Source organism: Lepidochelys kempii, chromosome 19 (assembly GCF_965140265.1).
Source record: "Lepidochelys kempii isolate rLepKem1 chromosome 19, rLepKem1.hap2, whole genome shotgun sequence".
Lineage (NCBI taxonomy): Eukaryota > Metazoa > Chordata > Testudines > Cheloniidae > Lepidochelys > Lepidochelys kempii.
Window position 1 is genome coordinate 7,497,998 of NC_133274.1, and position 14,670 is coordinate 7,512,667.

A 14,670-nucleotide genomic window follows, 5' to 3' on the forward strand; every position below is an offset into this window, starting at 1 on the left:
TCATGAGGCCTGTTGTGTTTTGTTAACTGAGATGTTTTCAAGGACATGCCGTGAAACACTTGCCGTTCTGTGTTCCGGTTTTGGGTGTGTGACTTTTAAATGATTCCTGGCACAGCAGGAATTTCTTGAAAAGAGTCGATTGCTCCTTTCTATTACCCTACCCATCCCATCTTTCAAGGGACTGAGTTTCTTTGCCTTCCCTTATTCAAACTAACCAAGCTCTTGAGGGCTCTAGATGGGACAGCTGGTCAGTCCCTTTGGCTTTCAGCTCTGGAAACCTGCCTGAGTCTAGCTGAGATCATATGTGCATTGGTTTAGTGGACTCAACCTAGTTCCTATAAGGTCCACACCAGAAAATGATGGCACAAACTGGCATTGTTCAACCCGAATGATAACCAGTGTTGCTAGTTTCTCATTTTCCTTGCACAGTTAATGGTCTGTAGACACATGAGAACAGCCCTTTGAATAATATCTAAATGTCGTGTCACACAGCAGCCACCCACACAAGCTCCTGATACTCTGCTGTGTTCCCGCAGCCCACATAATTGCATGGACCTTTTCACTCCAGACACTATTAATACTGTAATGTTTTTATTAACAGTTGCTCTCAATAACACTCTGCCTATGCCATCTCTGTGTGTGTATTAACCAGTTTGCTTTGCTTTTTCAGATTCAGTGTGCACCCATCCTAACCCAGGAAGATCTCGCTTTGCAGCCGAAGAGCTCTTAAGAGCGCTCTTTTGAATTGCTTCTGTTGTTTATCTTAAAGATTGAAAGAAATGACCACAGCATTTTGCACAAGTTTGTATGTTTAGTTGCTACGGCACCAGAAGAAACCGTTTTTTCCCTGCTAGCAAAGAGAAGTTTTTTGTGAGGACTGTCAGGGTCACACATCATGCTCAATTGCTCAAACAGGCGCTTCTGTATTGTGCGGTAGTGGCAAAACCTAGGAATTGGATCAGCTACAGAAACATTTTGTCTCCCTTGGCTCTCACGCCAACCCCGGTGTGAAAATAAACCTGACTCGGGTCAGCCAAAGTTCCAAAGCCGCAGCCCTGCATGATGCCAGTGCGTTACGCGTGGCCAGCCTGTCTAGAGATGGCATTACACGGGTTTCTGGTATATTTTAAATTTCTTGAGGTTGAGAGGAAGGACAAAGCCAGAGCAACATTTGGTTAATTGTACCAAGGAGGGCTGTGCTTTGATTGTTGCCCCTATGAAATTATTAAACATTTGTGGAATGGTCTCCCATCTAAGGAGAGAAGACAGATTGAATGACAGAAAAAAGTGTATTTAAAGAGATCCCGTCCTTCAAATACTGTTGGGCTCTGATACACGTTCATGCAGCCTGGCTGAGAGCAGAGGGCTTCAAAAGGTGTTTTCTGTGCTGCCTCCTATCCTATCAGGTGCTCAGACTGTAACTCTTCTGCCTTGCTTTTCAGAGACATGGTGGCATTGAATGAACGATGTGTCTTAAACGGCCTCCTCTCTTCTCTTCCCCTCAATACAGACTCTCCAGGAGCAGCAAGCAATGCGCAGTCGGAAGCTGGAGGAGCTCCACGCCTGGCTGGGCCAGGCGGAGAACACACTGAGGGACCAGCAGAGAGCAGCCAATGAAGGGGACCTACCTATGCTGCAGCAAAGGCAAAGTGACGTTAAGGTCAGTGCTAGAATAGTTGTGGGGGGCAAGAAGGAGGCAAAAGAGATGTCAGATGGCACAGAAAAGTTGTATGATTCTTCCACAATGCTCGTAGGACCTGCAGAGGAACATTCAGAGCCGGGCTGCCTCTTTCGTGGGTGTCTTGAAAGCAACCGAAGAGTTCTTAGAGGAGAACAGGGCCAAGATGAACCCCGGGGAGCTGGCAGCCCTGCAAGAGAAACTCCGCCTCGCCAAGGAGCAGTTCCAGTCTCTGCAGGAGAGGACTGAAGTGGCCCAGAAAGAACTGGAGAGCACAGTGACGGCTGCAATGCAACAGGAGACGGAAAAGGTAACACACAAAGAACAAAAGGAGGGGGGACTTTTAATGTGGGGAGGCAGCTTGGCCTAGTGGGTATGCCGCTGGCCGGGGAGTTGAGAAACCTGTTGAGTTGAGAAATTCTGTTCCTGGCTCTGCAACTGTTTTTGCTTGGTGACCTTGTCTCCACCGTGTCACCGTGTCTCCACTCTGTGCCTTGGTTTCCCCATCTGTAAAATGTTGGTATTGACTCCTGTTGTAAAGCACTTTGAGAGCTATGGATTAGACATGCTAGGTATTTATAATACTAATACAATATTCATTGGAATGTAAAGCAGCCCAGGGCAGAGTAAAGGAGCCTTGCTCTGATGTCAGGACTTGGTAATAAACTTCCAGTGCAGCTTTTTGAAGTAATTTGGCACCTCTGAAAATCTGACAGTGTCTCAACCTCCCCAGATAAGCCCCAGGGGTGTACCTCAAGGAACCACTTGGATGTGTTCACCCGTGTGCACACACTGCTCGTGCACTCACTCACTCACTCTGTATCAGAAGCCCAGTTTGGGGCGTGTGTTGGCTGAGTAAGACTGTGGACTATGTGTTGTGCAGGGCTGAGAATCACAAAATCAGTCAGATGCCAGGATTCTCCCTCTCCTGATACAGCAGCTTATACAAATACAAAAAGAACAGCCCTCCTCATCCGGAATATTTGTTGTTTTTTCAGGTGAAAGCTGCCAAAGAATTGGAGGAGAACAGGAGTAAGATTGAGTCGCTTCTAAAGTGGGTGACATCATTAGAACAGACGGGGGAGCTCTCTGAGCACAAACCTCGCCCAATGGAACAAGCTCTGGGAGCAGTCCAGGGGAAAGGCACCCAGGACATCCTCGATGGTCACTTGGTGGAAGTGGACCGAGTGGAAGAGAGCCTTGATGGGCAGTATGAGAGGCTGAAGGTTAGAATGCCGCCATGTCCGACCTACCTGGCTGATATTACGTTAGATCTTAGTGCTGCCAAGCACGGTGATGACCCTGCCACCAGCAAGTGGCGTTGAATGCATGGATGTGTTCGCCATGCCACGCAGTTGTGTTCCGGTGTAACCGGGCATCAAGGCTCTGGTGCGCTAGAAGGGGAGACCCCTGAACTTGTGGGATCCTCCTGGCACAGCAGACGGGAGGACATAGAGATGTGAAAGTGGAGAGACGTGGTTTTTTGTCTGCCTCAGCTGTAATTTATTAGCGGTGTGATCAGTAATGCAGAGTACTTTACAGTCAGGTCGCAAGATGATGCTGTCAGGGTAACTCGCAGGGGAGGGGTTAGTTGTTTGCCAGCAGAGTGAAGAGAGGTCTGTCAGTAGTTCTGGTGCTGAGGGCTTGTCTGCATGGGGAAGTTCGTGCACAGTGGGCTAGGAGTAAATGTAAAGCGCACTCCTGACTCCACACCCACTCCCCATGTGAACACTCTTACTGCGCACTGTGAATGCCTCCAGGCAGTTTAGCTTAGCACGCTTCCAAAGTGCATGAAGCTCATGCGCACACAGACAAGGTGGGCGAGTAATCTCTTTTATTGGACCGACTTCTGTTGGGGAGAGAGACGAGCGCGAGTCCAGTAAAAGGTATTCCCTCACCCACCGTGTCTCTCCAGTATCCTGGGGCTGACACGCACACAACAGCGAGCACAGAGGGGTTCTCAGTGCGCAGACCAGTGTCCGCACTGGGAGTTAGTGCGGAGTCACTAGTGCACACCAGCTACTGAGGGCTTTTCCCCCAGGTAGATAAGTCCTTAGAGACATTAGATCGGTCACAAGGCAGCATGTTTGGTGTGTGTGTTTCAGGCACGCCATCAGGAGCTGCTCTCCCAGCAGCAAGATGTCATTCTAGCTACACAAACAGCACAGGCCTTCCTGGACAAACAGGGCCACAACCTAGCACCGGAGGAGAGGCAGAGGCTTCAGGGGAGGCTGGCAGAGCTGAAGGAGCAATACGCAGCCAACCTGTCGCAGTCGGAGAAGCAGCTGAAGCAAGTGCAGGTGCTGCGGGACGAGCTGCAGAAATTTATGCGGGATCACGGGGAGTTTGAGGCCTGGCTAGAGCAGGCGGAAAAGGAGCTGGAGCGGATGCACAAGGCGGACAGCGACCCTGAATCGCTGAGACCAATGCTTCTCCGGCAGGGAAGCTTCTCGGAAGATGTGATCTCCCACAAGGGGGATTTGCGGTTTGTTACCATGTCAGGACAGAAGGTGCTGGACGCAGAGAGTGCAGCCAAGGAAGAGGGGCCTGAGCCATTAGCCACAGGAAACTTAGTCAAGAGCAAACTGGATGATGCAACAAAAAGATACACTGCTCTCCACTCAAAGGTACAGGAAACCCTTTCCAGCTCCATAGGATAAAGCTTTTATGGAGTTTCCTCTGTGCAGGGCTGTAGGGATGGTGGTAGCCGGTACTGCATGTAACTGGGAATTTTCCTGTCAAATCTGCCCTGTTACCTTCTCTCTGACCGTTCTCCACCTTCCTACATCAGGAACACTTATACTGTTCAAACATTTTAAAGGTGTGAGCTCAGAAGAGGGCAGGGACTGTGTTATATGGTTCTTCCACCCATGCTAAAACTGAGTTCTTCCTCAGGGCTTGGCTCAATGGTAAGTTGGTGTGTGGCAGGCCAGGGTGTGAATTTACAGCACCCTAGCTTGCTGTGCGCTAACTCGCTGTAATGCGCTGACAATTCTCTAGTGCACTTTGACATATTCCCCTTCGAAACTGGAACCTTCACTGGTAGCATCCACATAGTGACTTTGTGTCTGGCAGGCTAGTGCTCTGTACATTCACACCTCTGCTTGCCACACGCTAACCTGCGGTGTAGACAAGCCCTCGGTGAGTTTTCCCCCCTTTCTTCAAATTAAGGGGGCATGGAAGAGCAGGCTGCGGACCGTGGTGGTTCATATCCCTGTCTCGGATTTTATTTTCCTGTGTAGTGTGCCAAGCTTGGTTCCCATCTGAACGCCTTGCTGGATCGCTACCAGCAATTCCAGGAAGTGGCAGAATCTCTCAGGACGTGGCTGCAGGAGAGTGAAGCAGCCGTAGCAAAAGTCCTCTCTGAGACAGTTTCCTCGGACCCAGCGGTTCTGCAGAAGCAGCTCACCAATGCCAAGGTAAGGGATCTTTAGACTGTCTTTCTCCAGGCTGAGTGTACGACCCTCGTGGGCCAGACATCTCACCCTAAAATCCTGATTTCGATCTCCTGTTATATGGGTTACCTGGGGGGCTGTTAAATTAAGGATGGAACCTGCTAGACCAGTTCACCAGTGTGTTGCAGTCTCTTTGGTGTATGTTATTGCTGACGTTAGTGGTCTTGTCTTGTGTTGGAGCAGCAACTACAGGGAGATCTTGCTGAGCATCAGGTGCCCGTGGAGAAGCTGCAGAAAGCAGCACGTTCCCTCCTGGAGATAGAAGGAGAGCCAGCCCCTGATCGCAGACGCATTCAGGAAACCACAGGTACTGGGCAAAGCAGCCGTGTCCATTAGCATGTGCGAGTGTGAAGACAGACCACAATTAAAAAGGGAACTCAAGCCCCCAAGTCAGATGAGTTCAGAAGAACACGGGATCAAAGTAGAAGAGCAACTTGTCTACAATCCCTGTGTGCACACACATACGCGCCAATAGCGCAGTTCACCACCTTCCCAAAACACCTCCGGAGGCTGTTTGTTTCCTTCGGAGGATCCACACTTCTCTTTATGTTGAGAAAACAAGGGAGGAGGGAGGGACGTCTTGAGCAACAGGCAGCTTCTGCCTCAAGTAGTGAAAGAGACCTATTGGTTTTAAAGTCGAGACAATACAATAGACTCCACTGAAATGGTCTTATCATAGTCCTGTTTCTGTGCTTTTGTGTATGTTTCTGGTTAGCCTATACCCATGTGCCTTACCTCTAGAGTGGGAGCAGGTTACCCCACCTCTGCTACTGCAGGGTTCCTACACCTTCCTGTGTAGCATCTGGTGTGGGCCGCTGTCGCAGACAGGACACTGGGATAGATGGACCGTGGGTCAGTTCCTACGCTGCTGCTCTTTCTTTTGTTCACCCAGTGAGGTTTTTCCTGTTCTCTCTAACGAGTTCAGTAATTGAACCTTCGCAGCTCCGGCTCCTCCGGGTGATTTGGCTAGTTATTTGTGTTGGGGATAATCTCAGAGGTGACAATCACTTGCCCCTCTTGGTCATTTATTTTTATCCTGTGCTGAATTCCCCAGATTCCATCGTGAGCCGTTTTCAGAGCCTTTCTGGTCAGATGGCAGAGCGCTCGGATCTGCTGCAGAAGTCCATCGCCCAGTCCCAGAGCGTTCAAGAAGGACTGGAGACTCTTGTGCAGTCGATGGCTGAGATTGAGAAGAGCCTGGAAGGAGAGCAGCTGGCTTCCCTCTCGTCTCTCTCCATCCAGGAGTCACTCGCCACAAACGCTGTGAGATGTTCACTTAACTGCCTTTCAGAAAGAGCCTGCATTAGGTAGACGGTTCCTCTGCCTCTCGCCAACCTCTGAATGGGGCAGACATCTTAAACCATTCTGTGCTTTAATTGTATTGCATGTTCAAGTCATTTAAATGCAGTAAACCCATTTAAAAAGGAAGCGTTAAATCCATCCTTTACCTGAATTCGCTGAACTAGGAAATAGAGCCACCGAAACAGTTTACCTCCCTCCTCAACTAATGAGCAGCGTTTAGAGACGTTCACATAGTCTTGAGAGGAAATCCCTGTCCAGAAGCAGTGGATGAGGATAGACTGACAGTTCAGCATGAGCAGAGGCAGGGAAAAGCCAAAGTCAGACACAGTGGGGAAGGAGGGCACAGGGAGGACTGGGGGTGAAAATAATGCACGTGAATGTTGTCTAGAAATGTCATTTGCTTTAAGATTTCTAGTTCCAAAGGGCCCCCCGGCCAACTCATGCCACTTTGGTTTTCTCGGTGTCTATTCTGACAACAGAAGTTGAAGCAGGACATCGCCCGGCAGAAGAGCAGCCTAGAAGCCACCCGAGAAATGGTGACTCGATTCATGGAAACGGCCAGCAGCTCCGCAGCCTCAGCCCTGCAGGGCAAGTTGGCCGAGGTGACTGAGCATTTCAACAAGCTGTGCCGGCAGCAGCAGGAGAAGGAGAACGTGCTGAAGGGCCTCCTCCCGAAGGTGGAACAGTACGAGCACCTCTCCGAGAAGCTGCAGCAGTTCACGGAGAGCAGAGCTCGCATGCTGGCTTCCGGAAACCAGCCGGATCGTGACATCGCTCACTTCTCCCAGCAGATCCAGGTGAGAAGCGGGTTTTGTGCCTAAAGAAGAAAGGAGGCCCAGACTATGAGGCTTTTGTGAGGAGCCCTTTGCAGGCAGAGTGGAGGGATTTGTGCAGAGTAAATAACCCCCTGCATTCATCCCAGGCCATTGGGACCTGCAGTTACAGTAGCTATTTGCTCAGCCATTGGAGAAAGGGAACGAGATGGGGGCTTTGTAGCTCATTGCTGTTTCACTGCCCTGCGTGAACAGTCTAGGAGCAGTTCTAGACTAGAAAGACAATTCTGCCCAGTCCAGCTGGCTGGGGGCAGAGAACTAAAGGAGTGAACTCTGAACAGTTGGATTAGACCCAGGGCAAATATAGCTAGACCTCACTGGCTAAAAATCCCATCTGTTAATACTGCACAATGCCTCCGTGTCAGTAAGTAGAATCGCTACCCTAGGACAGTGGTTTAGGGTATAGGACTGGGTCCATTGCACTGGATGGGACAAAATCATAGTGGTTTCATGGAGACCATGGTTCCTGCTAGCTGGGAACAGTATCTGCCCTAGATTCTCCCTGTAGCCTTTCTACCAATTCTGATGTGCGGGAGTTTCAGAAGTTGCTCTGATTCATGGTGGCAAGTATCGGGGGTAGCTATGGTAGTCTGTATCCACAAAAACAACAAGGACTCCGGTGGCACCTTAAAGACTAACAGATTTATTTGAGCATAAGCTTTCATAGGTAAAAACCCCACTTCTTCAGATGCACGGAGTGAAAATTACAGATGCAGACATAAATACACTGACACATGAAGAGAAGGGAGTTACCTCACAAGTGAAGAACCAGTGTTAACAGGGCCAATTCGATCAGGGTGGATGTAGTCCACTCCCAATAATAGAGGAGGAGGTGTCAATTCCAGGAGAGGCAAAGCTGTTTTTGTAATGAGCCAGCCTCTTCCAGTCCCTATTCAAGCCCAAATTAATGGTGTTAAATCTGCAAATGAATTTTAGTTCTGCTGTTTCTCTCTGAAGTCTGTTTCTGAGGTTTTTTTGTTCAAGTATGGCTACTTTCAAATCTGTTATAAAATGTCCAGGAAGATTGACGTGTTCTCCCACTGGCTTTTGTATGTTACCATTCCTGATGTCCGATTTGTGTCCATTATTATTCTTTTACGTAGGGACTGTCCGGTTTGGCCAATGTACATGGCAGAGGGGCATTGCTGGCACATGATGGCATAGATCACATTAGTAGACGTGCAGGTGAATGAGCCTCTGATGGTGTGGCTGATGTGGTTGGGTCCTCTGATGGTGTCTCTAGAGTAGATATGGGGACAGAGTAGGCAACAAGGTTTGCTAAAGGGATTGGTTCCTGGGTTAGTGTTTCTGTGGTGTGGTGTGTAGTTGCTGGTGAGTATTTCATGCTGATTTATGGATAATTCATCTTATTTCCCTGTAGAGGGCACTATGTGCCCTAGTCAGTATCAAGGGCTGTGTCTGTTCATTTCTCCTGTTTGAACAAACACAGGAGCTTCATCCCCGCTCTTGTTTATCCTGACAGGAGCTGAATTTAGAAATGAGGCAGCACCAAGAGGACCTGGATACTATAGAGGGTCTGACCGCAGAGCTGAGCTCCTTTGGTTTCCCAGTGGGCTCCTCTCAGCACCAAGCGAAGGTGCACAGTCTAAAACAGGATTTTGTGCAGCTGCAGAAGGCAGCAAAGGAGAGGTAAGACCTGAGATCACCTGTTCCCACCCTTCAGGGGCTGGATTGTGGAGACAGCTCTTAAAAATTGGCGGATGTGCTTCTCACTGATGGTGAAAGTTACTTAGCAATTGGGAGAGAGCTGACTAAGGTTCATTTTTGCTTTGGGGACCGTACGTTAACTTCTACCTCTGCTGTCCTCCTACGCCGCAAAACTTAATGCCGTCATCTCTCACTGACATTTTAAAAAAGGACGGCTGGAGGCGTTGTGAAAATGTGTGTGCTGCAAGAGCCGTGCTTTCTCAGCATGCAGGGGCTGCCACGAATCAAACCCACTCCTGCTCCCCCCAGGAGCGGATCACTGTATTGCATGGCATTGTGTGGCAGAGGTTCATTGGCCAGCGAAGGCGTGACAGACAATAGCTGCAGAAGGAGCCTCTTCGTTTTCCCTAGCTCGAGGGGGTTGCCACGGTGCAGGGTCTGTCTACAGAGAACGGGCGGCATTAAAACAGGGTTAAGTTAAAGAGGGTTCACGAGACCTCGTTCGCGACGGAGAGCGACGAGATGGGGGGAATAAACTGCTACGTGATGTTGTAAGCCTCTGCCAGAGCTCGGCATCCCTTCCGTTCAGATGCCTGACCGAATAGCAGCACGCCCAGGAACCTCAGCTGCGTTCCGAAGGGTGAGGAAGTCTCCTGTCTTCAAATTCCACAGTGATTTCAGAACTGCCGTAAGGGCAGCGAAGAAGGCAACGAATTTCATGGGTTACGCAGCACCGCACATACGGGAACCACTGCAAGGGCGTGCTGTTGTAACCGCCTCCCACAGAAATCCCGCTGGTGACGTGGGGAGGCAAGGGAAAGGTCCGTCTTCGCTGCAGCCGTGGGGAATCTGATGGCACTTGTGTAAACGTACCGGAGCTAGCTGGAACGTCACTAGCTCGAGAACTGGAGCAGCGAAGCCGCAGCAATGCGGGCTAGCTGCCCGAATAATTACCCAGGGTTCCAAGTGGGCTTGTACGGCCCATGCTGCCATGACTTCACCGCTCTAGTATCCCACCTAGTTCAGGTCTGTCTGTACGAGCTAGTTACGCCCCATGATTGCCGTGTAGACGTACCCTTGGCCTGCCGTGCTTCCCTGCTTTCCCTGAATGCGAGCGGTTCTTGGAGGAGTGGGGCAAGAAGTGGTTGTCACAAAGTCAAGAGCAATATGAATGAGCTCCACTTTCCTGACAGCTCTACTTCCCCATGCCAGGGATTGTCATGGGGTGGGCCACAGATTAATAGTGTCTCTCTCCTCAGCCTCCTCTTCCACTCGTGATCATGTGGCATATTTAACCACAGAGATTATCTGCCCTTCCATTGAAGCTCATTCATGTGGAGCTCATTCCTATTGCTCTTGACCTTTGATTTAGTTGGGGATTGGTCCTGCTTTGAGCAGGGGACTGGACTAAATGATCTCCTGAGATCCCTTCCAACCCTGATATTCTATGATTCTGTGATTAGCATGCAACATGCCAATGGTGACGACACAATTGTGGAAGAGAAATATTAAAGGAAGCATGTGGTACCCAGGTCTTGGGATACCCAGGACTGAGGGTCACCTTGTTACCCTCCGGCTGTAGTGAGAGGTAGACTTGGCTGTAGTAAGCTGGCTGTTAGCTCCCTGTCTTTGCCTTGCTGCTTACCAAGAGGTGCCCCTTGAGTTCCTTTGAACTATTCCTCTGTGACTCCCAGCCCCGACACTGGCTACTCACAATAATCCCCGAGCCTCTGCCCCCAAAGGAGCCGGGTACTCCAGTTTGCTAGTTTTACCTTAAACCACCACTCCTGTATATCGCACAGCACTTGTGAGCGCTGACATTAAGAAAGAAGTAGGTTTATTTAAGAAAGGATAGAGATTCAGCTAGAAACAAGGGAGTGTGGTGAAAACAAATGATGCAAACAAAATCATAAAACCTGAACTAGGGCCTACGCTTATTAATAGTTCCTTTTCCTATCTAATAAAATAGTTTCCCCCCCTCAAAAAAATTTCAGTCTGTTGCAGAGCCAGCTGGCTTCACAGAAACCAGGATCCAAACTGTCATGAAAATACCCCTGCTCCACAAGATGTCTCCTGAGTGAATGGATGCAGAGGCCTCTTGCCCCTTACTCTGAAACCTGTGTTTATACTGAAAGTCTGTTGTCTCTATTCATAGGGCAATTCCCTGCCTGTTGTAATGTTCTTGTTTTTACCTCCAAGTGGTTTCAATTGTTTGCACTTGTCTTCCTTGGTTTTCCATTGATTGTTCTGTGATGGGGCAGTGAGAGACAATTGAACCTTGCATGACATCCCTGGCTAACTAAGGAGAGAGAAGAAAAGGAGGACTTGTGGCACCTTAGAGACTAACCAATTTATTAGAGCATAAGCTTTCGTGAGCTACAGCTCACTTCCTCAGATGCATATCGTGGTGAGCTGTAGCTCACGAAAGCTTATGCTCTAATAAATTGGTTAGTCTCTAAGGTGCCACAAGTCCTCCTTTTCTTTTTGCGAATACAGACTAACACGGCTGTTACTCTGAAACCTGTCATTAAGGAGAGAGAGCAACTCCCTCCTGCATGAATAAACTGCCACCAGGTAGTTAATCCCTGGTGACTCCCCTTAACTTTAAGACCCTAAGGGAATAAACATCAATATATCTACCTTATTCCTTCAGTGTTACCTGTACGCACATCACACCATGATTATGAGTGCTGATAAATTGCAAGCTTTCAATAAAGACCTTACATGGTACCCAGTATGCATAGATACCCTGTGAACAATGTATTTGATGTAGTGAGTTTGTCAGGTCTGAGATGAGAGTGGTTTCAAAGACCTGTGCACCCATTGCCAAGGTGCCTTTGTGTCACAAAGTGTTTGATTATTTGTAGCTGTTCCTTAGTATCTCTGTCGTTGAGTGTTGCTCCTTATTCTCTTATGGAGTGGTGGCTGCTGGTAGAAGTAGACAGGCAAACTCTTCCTCCTTTTTTCCAGCTGTTTTTACAAACATCCAGGCTCTTCTTTCCAATGATGAGCCTGAACCCTTGTCCAAGTAGTTAATAGCAAGGAAGTGACTCCACTCACCCTGTGACCTGCCAGCTCGCTACAGGCCACTAACAAGTGCTCTGTGTGGATCATGGTTTCAGAACTGCTAACCTGGACTTTGCCAAGAATGTGAGTCTGGGTTTCTAGGGGTCAAGATAACACTGAACTTGTGCACCAAGGTCATTCACTGAGCACGCTTTACCATAGCTATAGCCACAGTTTTGGCCACTAGTGAGTGCTGTTGCTAAGCAACAACAACAAAACCCCACAAGATCACAGAGACCATGGTGTGCTCAATTCAGGGTATGGTAATTGCAAAGCGAAGCACGAGCTGCTAACTCTCTCCACCTTTTCACTCGTAGAGAAAAGGATGCATCATCTTGCCAGGAACAATTGGACGAGTTCCGAAAGTTGGTTGGAGCTATCAAGAAGTGGCTGAAAGAAAGCGAAGGGAATGTGCCATCTGCAGAGACCTCCCTGGGCACCCAGGAACTGGAGAAGCGCATGCAGCAAATCAAGGTGGGCAGGGAAAGCGGAAACGCTCTGAGGAGTTGGTGTGGAAACCAAAGGAGCATGTAATGACTTGCAGGACATGGTATACTGTGAACTGTTTTATGCTTGTATTAATCCAGCTACGCCTGGGCTTCCATGTGCTTAAGTGCAGGAGTGCGGTGCTGTATGTCCGTGCAATGGATTCTCATAAGTGAGCCTTTACTTGCTCTGAAAACAGCACCACTGATGGTCTGAAGCCCCTGTCTGTGTGGGACTGTCGAGAGACAGTGCTCGCAATCATACACATCACTGTTCGCTATAGCCGCTCACACTTTCAATGCACAGTGAAATCTATGCAGAGTCTTTTATTAATTTTTAAAAGAAATCCGACCGCTCCTCTGCTTTTCAGAGGAATTTGGGAGGAGGAACCCCTGTGTGCTAGTCTGTATCTTCAGTGAAATTCCCTCTGCTGGACATCAGGGGTTACATCCGGTCACTTGGGCGCTCTATTTCTTCTCTAGGGTAAATGACACCTTAAATCAAGATATGTCAAGGGCTGTGATTTAAGAGAGAGTGCAACATCCTGTTTGTTCACCTGTAGCTGTCTTATCTCAGACAGAAATATAGGAGCTCTCCGAGCTACTGATTTATACAAGGTCCACATGGCGAGTTTAGCATGCTGGATACCGTAGGGGGCTAGGTGTATAGGCTAGGAAGGAGGGTCCTCAGAACCCTAGTTTGAAGAGAGACCCACTAGTTATTAATTTGCTGCTTGATGCTCTATAGCTGATTCATTATAAAGAAACTGCCCTCTTTGACATAATATAGAGGTACGCTCTTAATCTGCTGTTTAACAGTAATTCAGTTTATTCTGTGGGAGTCAGTGAGCCATCCTGTGAATTAGACAGCTGAGCATGCTAAAGCTGGATCCTACATGCGTATTAGAGGAGTACTCACAGTGCCTAGACAACAAACACACACCTGTCGTTCTCAGCTGCAGAATGTGTTTGTTTCAATCATAGGCCCTCTGGCGTGGGAAATATATAATGTAGGATGCTGGTATCTGATCCTGGTTTTTTAATAGGTCCTCCTGGAAGAATGGACAGGAAAGGGGGCCCAGGTGGAGGAAATCAATCACAAAGGGACTGCATTAGAGAATTTGATTGTAGAAATCACAGCCCCTGATGCTCAGTCAAAGACAGGTGAGTTACAACCGTGCCGCCCAGAGGACACCTGGAGTGTCTTTGGAGGAGGAGCCCTGTCATTTTCTGCACTATTGTTTTCTTTTGTTGTTCTTTAGGTATATTTTTATTTAAACCATCATCAAATAGAAAATGGCTTTAAACTTGTTACAAAACAAAAGGAAAGGAGCCAGCAATAGTCTGTGTACCTTAGCCTTGCTCCAAGGCATTTAGGGGCTGAGGGCTCAGCCTCTGGAGAGATTGTCTGTTTGTCTGTCTTATATGGGAATGAACATAGATACCAAATGGCTGTTTTCCAACTTGTGAGTACGGACTCCTGTTGAGGAAATGCTTTTAACATTTCGTAACCGCCACCCACGTACGATCGCAGCCCCTAAACTAAGCAGGGTTAGCCTGGTTAGCGTTTGGATGGGAAACCTCCAAGGAACATCTAGGAAAAGGCTACAGGCTATAGTCCTGATGCTTCTGTAGCTGGCGCTCTAAGGCTACATCTACACTGTGAGCTAGGGGTGTGATTCCCCTGCTCCTACGTTAGCTCTCATTGAGTCTAAATAGCAGGGCAGCTGCAGTAACACAGGCCGTGAGCATGGAGCTCCGGCTCAGCTGTGCCGAGTACATACCCACTGTTTCACGCGGGCTGATGCTCTGCATGGCTCGGCCGTTTGTCCACTGCCGCTAGCCCGCTACTGCCGCTGTGTTGCTATTTATACTCGCACTAGTTTGACACACCCCTCGGTCACAGTGTAGACCTAGCCCAAGAATCGGTACTGAATCAGTTCATCAACATGGTGCTAGGATAACACTGGAGGATGCTCGCTTTCAGATATGATGTACATTGGATGTGTTGACTGCTTTTCTGACCGTTTAAGAACCCAGGGCAAGTGTTAGGGGACTTAACTCCAATTGCCGGCTAACTTCTAAATTGGTAATTACCTAACACCTCGATGGGCGTTTCATCTGGAGAAATTAACCTTTGCTTCGCATCCCCAGACATGTTGTAGAGTGTTGCTGACACAGAA

General features: G+C 48.7%; 1 protein-coding gene across 9 annotated transcripts in view; it reads left to right on the forward strand.

The window, feature by feature from the left end:
• Positions 1–14,670, forward strand: part of MACF1 (microtubule actin crosslinking factor 1) — a 257,757-nt gene that overhangs the window by 159,736 nt on the left and 83,351 nt on the right. For all 9 annotated transcript variants that reach the window (XM_073317698.1, XM_073317700.1, XM_073317701.1 and 6 more), the window contains 11 exons: positions 1,511–1,660; positions 1,755–1,988; positions 2,677–2,904; positions 3,784–4,305; positions 4,921–5,097; positions 5,317–5,440; positions 6,188–6,396; positions 6,915–7,232; positions 8,752–8,918; positions 12,320–12,476; positions 13,534–13,651. In XM_073317698.1, coding sequence (XP_073173799.1) covers positions 1,511–1,660; positions 1,755–1,988; positions 2,677–2,904; positions 3,784–4,305; positions 4,921–5,097; positions 5,317–5,440; positions 6,188–6,396; positions 6,915–7,232; positions 8,752–8,918; positions 12,320–12,476; positions 13,534–13,651 — 2,404 coding nt within the window. The remainder of the gene's footprint in view (positions 1–1,510; positions 1,661–1,754; positions 1,989–2,676; positions 2,905–3,783; positions 4,306–4,920; positions 5,098–5,316; positions 5,441–6,187; positions 6,397–6,914; positions 7,233–8,751; positions 8,919–12,319; positions 12,477–13,533; positions 13,652–14,670) is intronic.